Genomic DNA, 21,416 nt, shown 5'->3' on the forward strand with positions numbered 1-21,416 from the left:
AAACATTTTTCACTATATAATAAACACTGTATCCTGTGGAAATGCTACGCCTACTTTCAGAAGCATTTCCGCCACAGGATACAGTGAAATTATTCGACTCTGTTATGCACTCTGGATATTTTATTTGTCCAATAAAATATCCAGATTTATAAACATTTAAACATATTTATAAATTACAAATTAATATATTACATTATAAATTATATAAATTACAAATTAATATATTTAAATATATTAATTTATAAGACGTCCTTTTCTTGTCCATACACCCCAAGCCTTCATTTCGGGTTCATCTCTTATAGATGACATTTTTGCTATCTGGTCCCATAATGAAGACACATTACCTACTTTTTTTTTTGATCTAATATAAACAATCTACATCCACAAAGTACATTTTCTATGAAAATAAAAAAATATAACCAATTGTCCTTTTTAAATATTCTACTCCTCTGCTCACCATCAGGGGAATTAATTACTTCCATTTATCAAAAGCCTACTTTCACTAGATGCTACATTCAACAGCAATCAGCTCACCATCCATCACAGGAAACTGGAATTATAAAAACTTTCTTGCAATGTGCACATGCTATTTGTTCTACACCTCAACTATCACAGCAGGAAGTCTTAAACATCAAATGATATATGAACATCAATGACTTCTCATAAAGGACCACATAACAGTTTTTTAATTCCTATAATCCTACCTCAAATAACAAGGAAACTATGTCAAGTTCCAATCACATATATTTCTGTCATCTCAGAACCCATTTCCAGAATTCTTAAGAAATACAATTTAGTAGCTACTTTTCTTCATATCAACAAATTATATGGTTTCTATCGTCAAAAGATAAATGGTCTCATCTAGCTCTCGTTGGTGTCTACCAAGTTCCTTGTGTCATCATTATTACTTTGGACAAACTGGATGCTCTAGAAAAGAGAGTACAAGAACACCAATCTTATATTAGCAACAGTAAATCTGAAAAATCTGGCTTGGTATAGCACAGAATAGATACAGACCACAGTATCCTATGATCTGAAGTATGCTTACTTCATCGACGTCGGTATAAATTTGAAACGCTAGTTTAAAGAAAGCGCTGAGGCCTTACTTCATCGTCCAAACTTAAATCAGAACAACTGCCTCTCTCTATCTAAGATAAAGGAAAGCCTTATTTTAATCAAACATCAATAATTTTTTTTTTAAAATAGCTAATGAATAATTAATACTGCAATATTTCCTCAGACATACCGTTGTTTTATGTATAACATCACAGGACACTTTTTTCAAATCAATCCACTGTTCCCATTTTACTTTGTAATTAATTATTGTTGCCACTGGTGATGGCTGTAATATTCAGCTGAAATACATGCCTTAAATAAACAGCATTACTTATTCTTTGTGTTTTTCATTTTAATTTGAAGAAATTAAAATAACAGTAACAAAAAAAAAAAAAAAAAAGCACACTAGTTTTCATAACAGATATAATAAACGTAATAAAAAATATCAAAAATCCTCAAGAATAATTATAAAAGATTATGTTTCACCTTCTCTTGCTGCCAGAAGGTCAGCTATGCTCACTGATGGTTCTACATTCAAAAGCCGCCGTCTGGGTAAAAAAACTTTGGCCATAATGTCCTCTTTGTCCTTGAGAAATAATTGCAATTGAGAAATTTATTAAATTAAGTGATGCCAGTATATATAAAGAAATGATATAGTCTCATCCATAAAAAAAAAAAAAAATGTATATGTAATAACATCCTAAGCTGAATGAAGCTTTAATATTATAGCTGCTGTAATTCTTTGTGTTTACATAATATATGTATTTTCATATGAGAAGAAATATATATTAAACGAAAGCATATTTATTGCAAATAAGCAGAACAATTATGATCCTTTTTGTTTTATTATATAAGCATTTTTTAAATTATTCACTGAATTAATAATCATGCCAGTAATGAAATACCTAAGATCTCAAGCTCATAAATGACATTATCCTACTGCAGTGATGTGTATGCAGGATTTTTTTTACGGTGGTGAATGATAGTGCTTAATTTTCCAAATGGAGGAGAGGATGATTTGGTTTGGTTGTAGGAATTTCAGCTAAAGTAACTAAGAACATGAGGCCAGTGTATTATGTCCATTAACTGTATGTGTTCTCCACCTGATCTACCCATCTACGAGGGTGAAAAATCTGAGTTTCCAAGAAGGAAACCATTTCCATATGGAACTGGCTAACTCACCTTCAGTTAGTTGAAGAGAGAAAAAAAGAGGATTTTTCTGGAATTTTCTTCACTTACTTTAAATGAAAACTAGTCTAATTATCTACTAAAATGATGTCAAGTAGTAACAGAAATTCAACATAATAATGAAATTTGTCAAAATGAATTTTTTTGAATTTGACAAATGTTTTGGTATCTTAATCTTACTGAGTGATTGGTTGTTCAGATTGTGTCAATGCAACCGCAAATATGTAGCAAGTGTATTATGTCTCTAAACTATGCAGGTTCTTTGACTGCTGTGAAAAGTCCAAAAGATTTGGTAAGGAAAAGTACTCACTGAGCCCTTATAAATGTTCCTGTGCTATCATGAGAATCGAACCCAGTCTTTCCAACCTAAGAATGTCTTCATGATGGAAAAATTATGGAGATTATTACTGTGTTGGAATAATAACTAAAATTAAATAAATTGAAATATTGAGTTATTGCTCCAACACAGTAGTAGTCTCCATAATTTTTACATTATGAATGCTGCACACCATGTAACAGTGAAAGAAAGAAAGGATTAAGGGTATCTTTAGTATGAACTATGATGTGGGCGTGTGCCGTGAGAAGTCCAGACTTTTTTTTAGCTCTGCCTTATGCATATGCACTACTGGTTGTACAGGAGTAAGTGAATTTTCTCAATATGCATTGCCTAAAAAGAATACATAATTGCATATTCCATAACCACCCAATTTCAATTACCTTAATATAAAGCCAAGCAAAATTAAGAATATATGACATTTCATAATGTCAAAAATCTTCTGAACTTTAATTTACCCCCCCACACACACACACACTGTAATTGTGAAAGCTCAACTTATCTAACAGCATCACTTTCCTGGAGATCTTGGTCTCTCTCTAACTGGTTTACTTTTTTTGATTGCACTGATTCAACAGATAGAGATACTGAGGCAGCAGCATCACTAACAATTGCACAGAACAAAGTTGTCTGCTTTGCCAAACAGAATAGCAGATGTCTGACTACTCTCCAAATAATGTATGTCAGTGTACAGGATGATATTTGAAGTTAAAAAAAAAAAAAAAAATGCTGAAACAAGAAGTGATCTTATACTCCAGGCATAAAATCTGAAACTTTAAATTTAGCAAGGGAAAATAATAGGCTAGCTCCTACAGTAATGTACTGCATGGTGTTATGTACTGACTCATAGCATATGTGCAAGCTTGTTGATTCACTCTCATGGTGCATGGGGGAGTACATGATGCTGACAAGACACAGTTGCAAAAGTCTTAACACTTTCTATAAAACTTATCTTTTTCTGGCTAGTATATTAATAAAAAAGTTCTATTGTTAAAATAAGGAAATACATGAGAAACTTGTTTAAAATACCATAAAATTTTAGACTTTAAAAATGTTATAACTCTTTCTTAGTGAATATTGTTTTAACAATTTCAAGAACATCATAAGATCGCATTGTGGTTCCAATCCCTACACAAAGGAAGATATGAAGATAGATTTAAGCTGAATCCTTTCTTTTAGGGTTACACAGTGATCAGCATTCATTTTAAAAATTTTATGGAATTTACAACCATGTTAAAAAAACTTTTTTTATTATCCTGACGTTTCGACCTTCACATCAAGATCATCATCTGGAGATAAATATACAGGACAAGCTGAGTTAAAACAGTGTAGGGACAGCAATATCCTTCCTAATTACATCAGGCTAAAGAGAAAATTCACTTCAACAAAGGCACAACGAATATACCACTGCATGGAGAAAGCACTACTGAGAGAGAGCAGATCCAAGCTACCAGAAAGAATCTAGCCACTACACAAAACCAACTACTAAAAGAAAAAACGGAGCTGTCTAGCTACTTAAACGCAGATATCTGGATAATCCTAGAAAAGATTACAAACAACACAGCAAACCACATCCAACAAACGAAGAAAGAAAACCTAATTTCCAAATTCCAAAGACTAAAAGAACGACAAAACCAGCCGCCATATTCAAAGTTTGCCACAGTGAACAACAACAACCAACCAGAAGCAAGAAACAACAGGAGCCACCAATCACCCACAGGTATCAATAGCATAGTCAACCTATCTAACCACGCTCTAAACAAAGACGAAATCTCTATACTTAACAAAGGTTAAATTTTGCTATAGCACCGAAATCGATAGACAAACTTGAAGTTATTTGTAATATGGAAAGAGGCCTAAGATTCATACCTAATAACATAGCAGACAAAATACGTATAGAAACCGCCAACATTTTAAACCATAACAAAACAATAACAAGCAACATAACTAAACACGAATTAACAGCAATAAAATCACTTAAAACAAATCCGAACATAGTAATAACCAGAGCCGATAAAGGAAATGTCACTGTCATTTTAAACCATACCTCTTATATAGAAAAAATTAATCTGCTGGTCTCTGACAATAACACATACAAATTAGTTAACTACAACCCAACTAACAGAACAACAAACAAAGCAGAGAAACTACTTAAGTCAATTACCACATGGCCCGAAGATACGGTCATAAAACTGTTTCCTCACTACGCGCGCTCCCCAAGAATTTACAGGCTACCGAAAATTCACAAAGAAAACATCCCACTAAGACCTATCGTTGAAGAAATTGATAGCCCAACATATCACTTAGCCAAAAAATTAGCGGCAACACTCAAGGAGTTGGTAGGTCATTTCCCCTCCTATATCAAAAACACACAACACTTCATAAACAACATCAAAGACATTACATTAGAAAAAGATGATTTATTAGTCAGTTTTGACTAATGTCCCAATTAATGACACAATCCTTCTCCTACAGAACAAATTCCCTCCAGATATCATTGCGCTCTTTGCACATGTATTACGGTCAGGTTATTTTGTATGGCAAAATGCCTTCTACTTACAAAAAAGAAGGCACAGCCATGGGCTCACCATTATCCCCCCCCCCACCCATTGCTCACTTTTACATGGAACATTTTGAGCAACTAGTCCTAGATTCCTCCCCCCTCTAAAACCCAAAGTCTGGCTTAGAAACGTTGACAATGTTTTCGCAATCTGGTCCCATGGCCGCCAGACATTAGACACATTCCTTAGCCACCTAAACAAACAACACAAATGCATACAGTTCACAATTGAAATTGAAAAACACAACACACTTCCATTTCTAGATACACTTGTCACACGTCTTCCCTCGGGCAATCTTTCCTTCACTGTTTACCGAAAACCGACACATACAGGACAATATATACACATAAACTCCTACCACCACCCAACACAAAAACTAGGTGTAATCAACATGCTAAAAAACAGAGCTCAGATAATCTGTTCCAGTGAACAGGCACTGAAAGACGAATTTAAAATTATCAGTAATAACTTACAAAAAAACAGATACAACCAAAACACTATTAACAAAATTCTCTACAAAACCACAATAAAAAACAAAGGCAAACCAGACTACAGTAAAACTATAACCATTCTCTACATTAAAGGAATATCAGACAAAATAAACAGAGTACTACAAAAGTACAACCTCAAAGCCACCTTTAAACCTCCTGCAAAATTAAAAAGCTTACTCAACTCATCCAAAGACCCACTCCCTCCACTAGCCCAACCTGGAGTATATCGGATTTATCGTACTTGCAACATACCATATATAGGAGAAACAGGACACACAATTCCTATTAGACAAAAGGAACATAAACGACACATTAAATATAATAATTATGGTGAAGCTGGTCTTTCTGATCATGCCCTGAATACCTTACACAGAATTGACTGGAAAACCACCAGCTGTCTACATCACACTAAAACATAGTATGAACGGAAATTCAAGGAAGCCTTTGAGATTATTATCAACCACCCCAACCTGAACAATAATGATGGTCTAAAAATCCCAAACATATGGAAGGTATATATTCGACCTTCCTCACTAAGAACAACTATAAACAGGACTGTAGAAAATCCAGTATTGTAAATCAAAAATAAGAATTGTAATACTAAAAATAGGACACCAATTGTTTCTGAAAGAAAACCATCTAAAAGAATGTTTATTCCTGTCATTGTAAAATAGAATTTAGCTTGATGTAATTTATAATTTTTTTTTTTCCAGAGGTCACACCAGTAGAATAACATGTGATCAAATCATTGTTTCTCTACCTTACAGTCAATGATGTAACTCAGCTTGTCCTGTATATTTATGTATGCTCCAGATGATGATCTTGATGTGAAGATCGAAACGTCGGTATAATAAAAAAAGTTTTTTTTACACGGTTGTAAATTCCATAAAATTTTTAAAATGAATTTAAGCTGAAAGTTTTAACATACACCAAGGAGCACAATAACTGTCGCCACATGAGAATATGGTGTAGCAGAGAGGATGGTGAAAGACTGGAGATTCAAGGAAGATATATTAAGGAGTATCAGTAGGAGCAACGGTGAATGAAAAGAGGAAAGGCACACTGACTGAATTTAGAGAATCATTTAGTGAACATAGTTTGTGAGCATCAGAAACATGTTGCATCAAAAAATAAAATCTGCATTATGACATGCAAATGACCAAAAGAAAATCAAGAACTGCAAAGACTTTACCATTGCTTCAAGGTGTAGTCAATTTATGGGGAGGAAGGGAGAGAGAGAGAGAGAAAGAGAGAGTTTAGTACTGAGGCAAAAAAAATAAATAAATAAAATGTGCAGAAATCGCCATCAAATGTTGACTACAAAATTACTAATTTCTCTTGTTACATAATATATACAGACATAAAAGCATAAAAATGATATATATGAAGATAACAGGGCACAAAAATTTGCAGTAGCTTGCATTGTCAATGAAACAAAACTGACACCAATGGTTGTGTTCAAGAGGAGGGGGAGGAAGAAGTCTAAAATCAAGTTCTCTACTGGAGTTTTTGTTTATGTCATTTGAATGAGAAATATGGTTGGATGGACGAAGAAGAACTAAAATATGGATTTTTTTTTTTTAATGTTTATATGACTCTCATTCTATACTATATCAGTACAGTAAGTGGGCTAAGGATTTTTTTTTTTTCTATTTTTTCTATTAACCCTTTAACTGCTACAGTCGAGTTAAGTCGAGCACGGAAAAAAATGGCGACCTTGATAGGATCAAGTTAACTCAATTTGAACTTTTGATGTTTAATATTCATTTAATTTAGTTTGTGAAAGCATTTGAATTGAGTGGGCTTATAATGCCATCTCTTAGGATTAGAAGGAACTAATTTTCAAGCTTCTGTGTGCTTTGTGGTGCTATCTTCGTAAAAAATTGTGAGACCATGCACAATGTTATCAGAGCTGTCCTTGACAATAGGAGCCAGGCGATCACGTGATGCGGTGGTTCCAGGGTTAGTAAAAAGGGTTTCAACAAGCAGACAGCAGCGTTCTCTACTGAGGCGGAATTAGTAAAAGTATTAGAAACTTTACCTTCCGATTTATCAGATTTCAGTGACAATGATGATATTTATTTTTGAGAAAATAGTGAAAATAGTGATAGTGAAATTTCAGATAACGAACCACTAGCACCAGTGCATCTGCGAAAAAGAAATCATACTGACCCTGCATTGTTTCAATGGAGCGATACAAATTTTCGTCCAACAGTTCACCAATTCAATAATGATAATTCAGGTATTTCAGCAATTATAGATGATGGTTCAACTGTTTTTGATTTTTTCAAACTATTTTTCTTCCTTCATATAATGCAACATATTGTTGACAAAACTAATAAATATTATGTATTTCTGACTCAGAAGCTACCACCAGCATCCCAATCTTGTTTGCAAAAATGGAAAAATACTACCCTAGAGGAATTATATATATTTTTTGGAATCATAATGCTTATGGCTAGGGTAAAGAAACTAACAATAGCAGAATATTGGTCTAAGGATCCCCTCATAGCTACTCCACAGTTCACAGACTACATGTCCAGGGACAGATTCCTTTTACTTTTACGTATTTTACATTTCAATGACAATAAAACTCAGGTTCCAGGACAAAGACTACACAAACTACAGCCAATTATCGATCATCTGAGAAAAACCTACAGTGATGTATTTACCCTTTTTCAAAATATATGTATTGACGAGAGCTTAGTACTATTCAAGGGCCGCCTCCAGTTCAAACAGTACATTCCTTCGAAAAGACACAGATTCAGAATCAAAGTTTTTGTGTTGTGTGATTGGATGTGTGTTAGATTTTGTAGTGTACACAGGGGAAACTACAGACATTATTGGGATTTCTGGGGCCGTGGTGCAAACCCTAGTGGCAAAGTATTTGCAGAAAGGGAACACATTGTGGTTAGACAATTGGTATTCTGGCCCTCTTCTTTACGACTGGCTACATAAAAATGGTACCAATGCATGTGAGACTGTTAGGAAAAACAGAAAGAGTTGCTGAAACTGAACAAAAAATTAGACAAAGGACAGGTAGAATCCAGACACACAGATAATATGATGGTGGTAAAATGGATTGATAAACGAGAAGTTTGTATGTTGACCACACTCCACACAGACTCTATGAAACAATCAAGGAAAGTTGACAGGACAACAAACACACCAATAATGAAACCTGAATGTGTTATGGATTATAATAGGAATATGGAGGCTGTGGACAGGACAGACATGATGGCCAGTTCTCTTGAATGTGTGTGAAAGGCCGTCAAATGGTAAAGAAAATTCTTTTTCCATCTCTTGGATCTCACTGTTCGCAATTCACATATTTTGTATAATGTACATACTGGTGAAAAGAAAATATCACACATGCTAATTTTCAATTGACTCTCATCAGAGAAATTTTTCAAAAGTTCCACATGCCAAGACCAACCGCTACATCTGGATGACCATCATAGGGTGACGAACCCCTCAGGCTGAGGGAAAGACATTTCTTAACACCTGTGCCACCCATACCCAAAAAAGCAAATCCCACTAGGCATTGTCATGTGTGTTCAAATACTACATTGGGGCAAAGAAAAAGAAAAGAGAGCCGATATATGTGTGCCAAATGTGGCATAGCCTTATGTGTACACCCCTGCTTTCAAAATTATCACACACTACTAAAGTATTTTTGGGAGGTGTTTCTCACTTGAAGTTGCGTGTAACATTATTTGACATGGAATAAACAAATAAATTTCAAGATAAATTTTGGACACCCCTAACTTGAAAATAAAATTCCTATATAAAAGTTTTGTTCAGTAACTTCAATTTATACAAGAAAACTGTGCAAAAATGTGTAATACACTATAGTGACTATTCATATTATTATATACATTAGTGACCTCTGTTGGACGACCCTGCATGAAATGTGTTGCGTGTGGTATTTTTTTTAATATTTAAAAATGAGAATTTTTGAAAATTTGGATCATCTACAAACATCCACATCATGAATGGTGAGTTTTTACAAAATTTATGTTCATTTTTTCATGATCTTATATAATTATAGAATATTTTATAATTGTGAAAATAACTCAGCAAGGAGGATCATACTGGTTATTTAGTATCTCAGCAGTTAAAAGGTTAATTTTATAATTTTGCTGTATGTTTTACTGATTTTTTTACAAAGTCTAGACGCCAAACATCGAATTTTTTCATGCCGCTTCAGGTCCCCAATATAATGGAGAGGTGGTCTCAAACTGTGACCACCTCCCTCAAGGTGAGGAGAATGATCTCTCACCTAAAGACAACCACAAAGATCTATTCACACGGTGAGTTACGGACCCACAGCCTGCTGGCTGGAGATCAGATATGCTAACCACTTCTAGTTGACAAGCTTAGGTGTTGAACATTATTCTTAACTTATTTAATGGTATTACAACGCTAAACAAACTAAATAATAAATAGATGTTTATTTACTAGCTTATATTTTGCTGGATTTCAAACCAGCATTTTTAGAGGAAACAACATGCTAAACATGTTATAGTTTACACGTAGCAATGAGCGAGTGAAACAATTCAAACTGTAACAGACATCTAAAATCCTAAATAACATGTTGTTTGCTCTGAAGATGCCTTTGAAATCCAGCAAAATATAAGCAGTAAATAACTACCTTTTTATAATTTAGTTTGTTTGTTGTAATACCTTTAAAATAATTTATGCTCACCACTTGGCCAACCAGAATGGACTGATGATGTATGGGGAATAGGGGACCTGATGGTTTTAGAAAACAGCATAATCTCTTGGTATGGAATATGTTTAATAGTCAATTGACTTAGGAAACAAAGAAATGCCTAACCACGAACAACACTGACATAGTAGTTATTATGGTGATTAAAACCAGCCATCCAACCCTTGATGTTTGCCTGAACAGACTTTTAAGGACGGTCTTCACAAAAAGTGGAATAAATGAACACTTAGTGATAAAAAATCATATACAAAGGTAGCAATACAAGTCCACTTGAAATTGATGTACTGTGTGAATTTATTATGAAGGCATGGAATGATATTAAAGTTGAAACAGTTGTCAATTCTTTAAAAAAGTGTAGCATATCCAGTTTATTGGAGGGTACAGAAGATGAAATGTAGTGGGAGAATGAGAAAGAAGTCAGAACTACAGTATTTTCAGATCCAAAGTGAAGATTTTTAACACATGGTGTCTAAAGTGAAAAACATTTCATCAAAATATTAATAAAACACTGTAAACTGTTTTTAGAGCAATCAGCATTTTTCTTTTATATTACATTAATTAGCATGTTAATATACTGATACATTATTATATTAATATATTTTGTATATAAATATTTGTATTTAATGATCCTTAAGATTTTTCATTTAAATCCTAATAAAACTTTACTGGCATGATCACATAAATTACAATATATAAAACTAAAGGTATATTAAAATAAGATGTACAAAGCCATCAGTGGTAAGTGTAAAATTTGTGGTCTTGTACATTGAGTATAGCACACACACACACAAAAAAAACATTGTGAAAAGAAATTTTGGGAATCTTATACACCAGCATTTACAGTGCCTTTCCTCTCTGATGATCTGTTTTAAATATACTGCAATGTTGTTCATCCAGTAGGCAATTAATATCCTAGCTTATTGATTTCTTGTCTCATCAAGCAATACTCACACACCTACTCAGCTTTAGAGCTGCCAGGCATTACAAGAATGCCAAGTGCAATGGCTTACACTTCCTTCGTGGGATTTTTGTTTCCAGTCTTTTGATTAAAATATATGCAATGAACTTTTTGTACCAAATGCCACTTTAAATTCTCATTCCATATTTAAGCTTTATTTCTCCAAGAAATACACCAAGGTAAGAGTCAAGAATATATCACAACTTGTTAGTTGTTTTAAATGGGGAAAGATTCTTTTAACATTTTATGATCCTTAAGTCCAAGTTAACAATACTAGATCCTAGATCAGGTTCTTAATATTTTCTCAGCCTCTAAAATCAAAGACCCACCTTAGGCAACCACATCCAGATCCCTGATTCTGCAGTCAGGGATTTGTTTATGCTAATATTCATGGGCGAATTTTGCTGCATGTTTCCAGTTTCGTTTGTCTGTTTGTAGAATGAAAAACCCACATTATATGAGAGAAAAAAAAAGAAGCCATCTCTTTACTTGCATATAAAGAAACCCTTGTATCTCAGAGAAAGGTTTCTCACATTAGTGACAAACAATAATCAAACTCAGATCTTTTCCACCCATGTGCATGTCATGTCATCCTTCCAGGTATATGAGGTGTGACAATTTAATTCCAGGAATGTAGCTGTAAAAAAAACCTATGTTTAGAACTATACATTAGTGGCTGCTGTCATCTTCGAACTAGTCCCCTGCATTTATACACTGGTTTAGATGGTGTTCCCATTTGAGGAAACAAGCCTGGAACTCTTTTTCTGGAATACTCTCAAGTTCCTTTATCACATTATGCTGGATAATGTGATAAAGAAAAAAACCTTTCTCTGAGATACCATTGTATCTCAGAGAAAGGTTTCTCACATTAGTGATAGACAATAATCAAACTCGGATCTTTTCCACCCATGAGCATGTCATCCTTCCAGGTATATGAGGTGTGACAATTTAATTCCTGGAATGCAGCTGTAAAAAACCTATGTTTAGAACTATACATAAGTGGCTGCTATCATCTTCAAACTAGTCCCCTGCATTTATACACTGGTTTAGATGGTATTCCCATTTGAGGAAACAAGCCTGGAACTCTTTTTCTGGAATACTCTCAAGTTCCTTTATCACATTATGCAGGATAACCTTTGTCCTTTTAGCACAGTCTTTAACTTCAAAAACAGCCAGAAATCACAGGTAGCTAAGTCAGGTGAATAAGCAAGATGACCTAATTCAGTAATCGATTTTTTTTGGTCAGAAACTCTCTCACAATGAGCGCACTATGGCTTGGAGCATTTAATGATTTCTTTTGAAATCTTTCACATGCCCAGTTCTTCAGTTAAAATTACCTTGACTGTTTCTCAATTCATTTGCAATTCATCAGCCATTAATTGCACACTTAACTGTCTGTCATACTGTACCAAATCTCGCACTCTGTTCACATGTGCATCCATCATTTTTGTTTTTGGATAACCACTTCTGGGGTTGACATTCACATCTTCTTGTCCACCTCTGAATCTCTTATGCCACTCAAAGACACTTGACTTTTTCAGAGTATCCACATCATATGCCACTTTCAACAGCTCCAATGAAACATTGGAGCTGTTGAGCAGTTTTGCAGATTTTCACACAAAATTTGATGTTAACACACTGCTCCAAATTTTGATCACACATTTATATGCCAAAGTTTACATGCTGATCTCTATTGTTTTTGCAATAGCCAACTAGCAAGTGGCTCTATTGGCTTGAGGTTTATGCATGCATTAGTTAAAAGATGTACAAACACGATTACTCACGTGACCCTAACCAAATCACCACATGGGAGACATTACGCAGCCATTCCGGGAATTAAATTGTCACACCTCATACTATGAAGGAACTAATATTGTACTTGCTTTTGCTGAAATCAAATTCCTGCTTTTGGTTCTTTCAAAATCATGTTAAAAACCGATTTTGAAAAGCAAGAATTCTTCAATCAAATCCAAATAAACTGTCTGGTTGGCTGAGTGAATGTCCACTCCTCAACCAAAAGGCTGTGTTTCAAATCAATATCACAGTAGGATATGGATTTGAATATCTTCTTTAGGAGGCAGATGATTTTCATTACCAATTTCAATGCCTGTTCTGGAACCTGCCTATCTGAAGTGGCTTGCAGTTCAATATTTGGTCTAGAGCAGGGTTTTTAAATTATCTAATCTTAGCTCATCCACAGTGTTAATGTATAATAGGTTTATCTTTTATGGGCGATAAATTTATCGATAAATTTGCTCTTTGGAGAAAAGAGCAAAGCTAATAATAATGGCAAATATCTGTTGGATTTCTGCTCAGGACATGGACTGGTTATTACTAACACCATGTTCCAACATAAAAATGTGCACAAATTCACATGGAGAGAAGAGGCAAGGAATAAGAAAAAGTCTCATTGACTATGTTATTGTTGATAGTGATGTTTTCTCCCTGGTGCAGGACACCAGAGTGTACAGAAGATTTGAAATTGCAAGTGATCACTATTTAGTCTTGAGCAGGATAAAATTGAGTTTCATATTGAAAAGAATAACATGTAAGAAAGTGTTAAAGCAAATAAAAGTTGAGCAACTCTCAGATGTGAACTGTAGACTAAAATACACAAAGATTATTGAAGAAAAAATGAAAGAGTTTGAGAACAGGAATCAGACCTCGGAGATTCAGTGGCAAGCCTTGAAGAAAGCCCTGATTGACTCAGCTAGAGAGGCATGTGGCGAAGTTGTCTGCAAGGATAGAAAAATTAGAACTCCATGGTGGACATAGGAAGTTAAAGAGGCAGTGAAAGAAAAGAAGAAAGCATATCAAAAGTTCCTGTCAAATAAGTCAACTTGTGCTCTTAGAGAATACAGAGACAAATGCAAGAATGTTAAACACTGTGTGAAACTAGCTAAACAAAAGTCAGGGGAGGACTTTGGCAAGAATATAGAAAATAAATATCAGAAGGTGGCAAAATATTCTGGAGGTTGTTGAAGAAGCTTAGAAATGGAGGAAAGAGTGCTGAAAAAGGAGTTAGAGATGATAAAGGTGACATGAAAACAGAAGAAAAGGATATCCTTGAAGTATGGAGTAATTACTTTGAAAAACTGCTAAATGAAACAAGCAGTGATGATAGCACAGTGGTAAAAAACACTGAAGAGCCATGCAGTCAGGAATACATATCCATACTTGAAGTAGAAAAAGCCATCAAAGGCTTAAAATGTGGAAAGGCAGCAGGAGTGGATGATATTCGACTAGAAATGCTGAAGTATGGTGGTATAAAAGTCTTACAGTGGCTGCACCGCATAGTTCAGAAATCTTGGACAGAGGGACGAATTCCCGATGATTGCAGTAGAGCTCTCATAATACCCATACATAAAAAATGGAAATAAAACTGAATGTGAGAATTACAGAGGTATTTCCCTACTAAGTGTTCCTGGCAAGATCTATGCAAGTATACTTGAGAAATGATTGAGAAGAATTATGGAAGAAAAGCTTGGTGAAGAACAAGCTGGATTCAGGCCAAATAGAGGCTGTCAGGATCAGATCTTCACTTTACAACAAATAGTCGAGAGAGCATGGGAATATAACAAAGATCTGTATTTAAGTTTTGTCGATTTGGAAAAGGCATATGACAAGGTGCCAAGAGAGAAGCTATTCAGTACGCTAAAGTTATATGGTGTCAACAGGGCATTATATCAAGCAATACTTAGTCTGTATTTGAGTTGTAAGTCAGCAGTTAGAATTGAAGGAAGTACAGGAAGATGGTTAGATGTTAAATCTGGTGTCAGACAAGGATGTACATTATCCCCTCTGTTATTCATTATCTATATGGATCACATTATGAAGGAAAGTGGTATTAAACATGATATCAAAATTGGAGATGTTAATGTCAGCTCTTTGCTTTATGCGGATGATGTTATACTTCTAAATAAATCCGCTACAAGTCTGCAAGATTCTCTGACTAAATTGAATAACTATTGTAATAGATATGGTATGAAGGTCAGCAATAAAAAGACAAAGACAATGAAAATAGGTAGAATTGTTGAAAATGTCAACTGTGATGTGAATGGAGAACCTGTGGAACAAGTAAAACATTTCAGCTACTTAGGCACGACTTTTAGTGAAGATGGTAAATTGAATATAGAAATAGACAACAGAATCAACAAAGCTGGTATGGTGGGAAGTCAATTGAATAAATTCATATGGAATAAGAGAGAAATTAGTCGGAACACTAAATTAGCTGTATACAAACCGGTTCAAACCGGTTTGTATACAGCTTCATACAGTGTTCAAACCGGTTTTAACTTATGGATCTGAGAGCTGGTCAGAAGTAAAACACTTGATCAAAAACTAGAGACCACAGATATGAGAGTCCTGAGAAAGATTAGAGGCGTGAACAGATGGCATCAATGGCAATATCATATTAAAAACGAGGATATTAGGAAAGAACTTGACATTGTCAGCATCCAGGAATGCGTTAGCAGAGCGAATCTCAGGTGGTATGGTTACTTAAATAGAATGGGAGAGAAAAGATTAGCAAAACAAGTGTTCTCTGCCAGGTTGGCAGGAAAACGACCCAGAGGAAGACCAAGATATAGGTGGATTGATACGGTACAAAGTGCCTTAGACGATAGAAATATAGGACCTGATAATGTTGGAGTCTTGACAAGTAACAGACTGATTTGGAGGAAAATTGTAGATAGGAAGTTAGTAATGATGTAATTTTTTCATGTAGTACTAACATATCCTGTATACCCCTTGAGGGTACATGGCAAGAAATTGATGATGATGATAAATTTATCAAAAAAGAAAAAAAAAGGTCTTACATTTTGATATTTTTACCAAAGGCCTAATTTAGATCTAATCATCATTCACAAAAGAAAGTCAATCTGCTGACTTTTTACTTACCTGTTAATTACTGCATTGCCTGATAAAGTATTTTCTGACCACTGCACACATCAACATTCGAGTTCCTTTGATTTTTTTTTTTGCCATAAACATCAAAAGAATCATGTCCAATTTGGATACTAAAAATTCTCCTTGTACTGAAGGCATTTTTTCAACTGTTTTGAAGATTTATGCTCCAAGCAAGCACCTCTTGTTTTATTGCCACTTTGGATTTTTATTTCAAGAATATTTATCTTGGAGATTGGAAATTAGCCTATGCTCAAGTTTTAGGTGAAAATCTTTATTCAATTATCACTCTGTTGTACTCACTTTCAATCTTCTATGAAGAAGATCATTAACAATCAACTTCTGCACACAACATGAAAAACTATATTTTCTGCCACAGAAAATTCACTGAAGACCTTCTTTTATGTCATCCAATATCTTTGAAAAAAAAATAGCATGAAAAACTTCATGAAAAGTCATCTAAAATGTGGAAAGGCAGCTGGAGTAGATGAAATTTGGCAGAAATGCTCAAATATGGAGGTATAATAGTTTTACATGGCTGCACTGCATAATTTAGAAGGCCTGGTCAGAGAATCAAAGTCCAGATGATTGGAGAACAGTTTTCAGAGTACCCATCTACAACAAAGGGAAATAAAACTGAATGTGAGAATTACACAGCTATTTCCCTACTGAGCGTTCCTGGTAAGATTTATACTTAAATTGTGGAATGGAAGCTTGGCGAAGAACAAGCTGGATTCAGGCCAAACAGAGGTTGTTGGGATCAGACTTTCACTTTAAGACAAATCGTTGAGAAATCTTGGGAATATAACAAGGATTTGTGTTTAAGTTTTGTTGATTTGGAAAAGGCATATGACAAGGTACCAAGAGGAAAGCTCTTCAAAACACTACACAATGCATAGTTTCTATTTAAGCTGTAAGTCAGCAGTTATAATTGAAGGAGGTACAGGAAGATAGTTTGAGGTAAAATCAGGTATGCAACAAAGGTACACGTTATGAAGCAAAGTGGTATTAAATGTGATATCAAAATTGGTGATGTTAATCTTAGCTCTTTACTTTATGCAGAAGATGTTAATACTTCCGAATAAATCCAGCATAAGTCTGTAAGATTTCCTGACTAAATTGAATAACTGTTGAGATACACTTGGTATGAAAATCAGCAATAAAATGACAAAGACAATGAAAATAGGCAGAAATATTGAAACATCACTGTATTGTGAATGGTGAACCTATAGCACAAGTAAAGCATTTTTCAACATTTTTAACAGGAAAATTGGCCTGCAGGAATTTGAGAATCTGTTGTTTTGTGGAGTGGTTCTCCTAGAATGCAAATTTGCTCATCTGGGATGAGATTTAATTCTTTAGTGACTGTTTGAAGTCTGATTGGTATTACCCTCTCAGCTATTTTTCCTAGGCAGGAAAGCAGGCTGATTGGGCAAGAGTTTTGAGGAAGATGTGCTGCTTTTTCTGGTCTTGGGATTAAGATTACATCTGCTACTTTCCATTATGCAGGAAAGTAGTGATATCTTAATATTGCATTAATAATCAATGTGTGTTATGGCTTTATGTGGCAGGCATTTGATAGTTTTGTTAGAAATCCCATCTGGGGGCTTGGTGCTATCCTATTCTTAAGTTTGGTGATGATTTGACATACCTCAACATACCAAGGTGTGTACTTGACTGATGAAGTCTAGATCTGCATGAGTGTAGTTTGGACTACACTGCTTCTCTAGGCTGTCAGCAAAGGCTTAAACTTTATCTGTCATGGGAAACCAGACCATGTTCACTATGGATTGGTGAGAGAGATTTTCGGTCAGTGCACATTTGTCATTTTCCAGAGCATCTGGTCCTCTGTGTGTAAGAACTGCAGTTTTGTATCCCACTGTTGATTTTGATAGTTTTTAAGCATGTATCAGACTTCCTTTCTAGCCCTACTGAGCATCTGTCAGTGTTCTGGAGCCAGAATTTTGTGGTATTGGCACCTAGCCCTGTTCTTTTCACAGACCAGATTTTTAATATCATCTGGAAGTCAGTAGGAGTTTGTGCATGGCGTATCGGTGGTAGCAGCTGTTAATGCAGTTGTTATCTTCTTTTCTAAGCTCAAAATTGAGTCATTGATTTTTTTCCTTTGAGTTGAGTTGAATGCAGGAACTGAGCGAATAGATTCATGTAGAGTAGTCATTAATTTTGTTCAGTTGACAGTTGGGACCTAGTCTGCGACATTCTCATGTTGTAAGCCCAGTTGGAATAAAACTGGGTGGTGGTCAAAGCTGAGATCGTCTATCACACTTATTTGTATTGACAGGCAATATTTTGTAGTATTGCTATATCAAGGACATCAGGAAGTCCTATGATCACTGTGTTCCTGCTAGCAGCAAAGTCAATGAGGGTTCTACCATTTCAATTTGCAGTTCTGATGTTCCAAGTTGTATGTTTAGCATTCAGGTCTCCTGCTACTAGCACTGCTTTGTTTGTGTCTAGAATTTCAGTCAAGTCTGCTTCCAGTAACTGTTTGCTTGGAGAGTTATATAGAGAGCATATTTTCAGGGAACCTGCATTTGGTAGTGGCAGGATTTACAATTGAATTATGTTCTATATTGAGCTTGACAAATATGGCCATACCCCCCCCCCCCAGCATTGGGTCTGTCATTTTGGTATAGGATATAGCTTTGGGTTGTCGGCTGGTTGATGGTGCATTTTGTTTACAAGGATTATAATGTGTCAGCACTATAATGTGTCGTAAATTCTTGTAGTTCACTTGTTTTGCTTCCTAGACCACTGGCATTCCAGATCTATATAGAGTTTTTTGCTTGTACATATGTTAACCATCGACTAATGCAGTAAAACTTGTTGTGGAGTCTTGGCTGAGGTTCACTTTGCTGAACTCGATTAACATTTTGTCCAGAGTGACCACTACAATTAAAGCTTTGCTGGATTTGGTTGGGCATTGGGATTCAGTTTTTCTTACAGATTTTGAAGCTACCATCTCTGCATACAAGGCACATGCTTGGCTGGTTTGTTGTGCCATTGGGAGGGTTATCAGCATTTGATGTGGATGCCTGTGGATTTGTTGTTGGGGCTCTTAGGAGGTTTTCTTTGGTTGATTTTTGGATAGCCAAGTATTTATTGCTTGCAGCCTCTGTAGTTGGTGGGATGTGGGCTGCCGCAGTTGACAAATGTAGACGTCTACATTTGTCAACTGTGATTATTTATTTTTTGATTATTTGCAGGAAGCCACTGCATAGGTTTCTCTGCATTTAATGCAATGGAAATCAGCCACTTGCAGCAGCAATGAGAGTGGCTGAATTCTTGACAACAGTAGCACTGTCCAGTTGATGCCTTCCATTGTAATGGTTCTGGTTTTATAGCCAGGTTTCAACTGTTTTTAGGTTGTAGATGTCTCGGTACCATTTACTGATTTCAACTATTAAAGGAGACGGTAATTTATCTGCTTGGAGCATACGGCTAACATTAACAAGGCTTAGTCTGCAGTTTTGGATGTCTTTTGTGACTTCCTCAGTGGTGACAGATTCTGTAATACTGTGCAGTACCACCTTGAAGTTTTTTTCTTTTTAAAGTGAGTGTGTGGTATCACAAATTCACTTTAAAAGGTGAGAGGTCACACAAGAGGCCTCAGTTGGTTATGCACATTCCTTAAAAGATAATGTGGAGGTCTCCTCTCAGTTATCCCACACTATGCTACATGAAATTTATATAGAATAATTTTAAAAAAAATCAGTTAACACTGAATCAATAAAATTTAACTTTCATTTACTTTTAATCTCTCGGACCATTTGAAAGATTGTACAGTAACGTCCAAACGCTTCAGTAGCATTTCTCTTCTTATTCTGTAATCTCCGTGCATTTCTTGTTGTAATTTGTCAAGTTTAGTCCACTGTTCATCTTTCAAAGTTTCTTTCAACAAAGGTAGTTTTAAAGATGAAGATGGAAGAGTCGTAATGATTTGTTTAATCTGAAAAAAAATTTACAAAACTAATTAATATATACTAAAATACCACAAAAGCACAGCAAGAATAATAAGATTAACATCTGGTTACTATGTTTTTTTTTTAACAAGCACGCACACAAAAACTTACCAAACTCACAAGATTAAGCAAATAATCTAGCACAACAAGTACTAACTTTAACAGAACATGTCAGTTATAAAATGACCTCCATAATAAGGATAGTCAGGTGTGTAGAGAGTGATAGTGGAGTTCTCTGCAGGAGTCAAAAAGGCAGACAAGCACAAGCATGCATTGGATGAAGACCATTTCATCAGGTGGAAGAAAGCCAAGTTATTACACAGATCCCAGTTTAAATCATAGAGACTGTTCCTGGAAGATGCTCATGTGCTTTAGAATCCACTGAACTGCATGAAGTGTAATAGAACATGGTGCAATCCTATATAAATTCTGGTAAACATTCTATCCATCCAGACAGTAATCACAGACCATCACTACAGAGAGTACTACTGCTCTCTGTAGTGATGAGAGCAGTAGTACTCTCACATGCTTTCTTCACTGAGCATGTGCATGTCTTCAAAGTGCCTTTGGTAATGCTAGCTTGAGCTGGCAAAACATCAGATTGTAATTATTTAATTTAGTTAGTACATTATTATTTTCATTCCTGTTTCTACTTAGCTTTTATTCCAGAAACTTCAATATCAATCGAAATAAGCAATTGTTCACATTATACAGTCAACTCTAATTATAGCAACTAGTGTTATAACAAACTACTCACATTTCCAACAAGATTTACACACAACAAACTATTCCCATGGTTCCAACAAGCCTGCTGCTACAAAATTTTCAATTTTAATTAATAAATTTATATTAAAGGCATACATTTTGGGGATTATTGCAATCTTCAGGGTTTCTCACTTTAAAATATAGCATGTCTGCATTAGATATCAAAGATGAAAAATTACATCTGAAACATGACACCGAGTGATAAACATATTCTCAGATATTGCTGATGCCTTGCAGTGAAGGAAGAATAAAACTAGACAGATGGAAACTAGTGATAAGAGATTTCAGATAGCTAGAAACCCACATAAACAATTTAGAATAAGATAATGGAATTTATGATACAATGCATTTAATCTTTAATGGAGTAGAAATGTATTTAAGAACATATAATAAAAGGATATAATATGTGGATAATATGCATTTCCATGAATTGCTGTGGGGGG

The 21,416-nt window shown here is 35.0% G+C and overlaps 1 protein-coding gene across 1 annotated transcript in view; it reads right to left on the reverse strand.

The window, feature by feature from the left end:
- The window catches only part of LOC150102423 (protein TSLIG3A-like), a 175,062-nt gene that overhangs the window by 32,708 nt on the left and 120,938 nt on the right, over positions 1-21,416 (reverse strand). Inside the window, exons 7-8 of the mRNA XM_090399464.1 lie at positions 19,998-20,195; positions 1,543-1,642 (exon numbers count right to left, since the gene is read on the reverse strand). Of these exons, the coding sequence (XP_090255590.1) occupies positions 1,543-1,642; positions 19,998-20,195 (298 nt within the window). The remainder of the gene's footprint in view (positions 1-1,542; positions 1,643-19,997; positions 20,196-21,416) is intronic.

This window comes from Typopeltis vanoorti, chromosome 10, assembly GCF_054136105.1.
Source record: "Typopeltis vanoorti isolate ZY-2024b chromosome 10, IOZ_Tvanoo_1.0, whole genome shotgun sequence".
Classification (NCBI taxonomy): domain Eukaryota; kingdom Metazoa; phylum Arthropoda; class Arachnida; order Uropygi; family Thelyphonidae; genus Typopeltis; species Typopeltis vanoorti.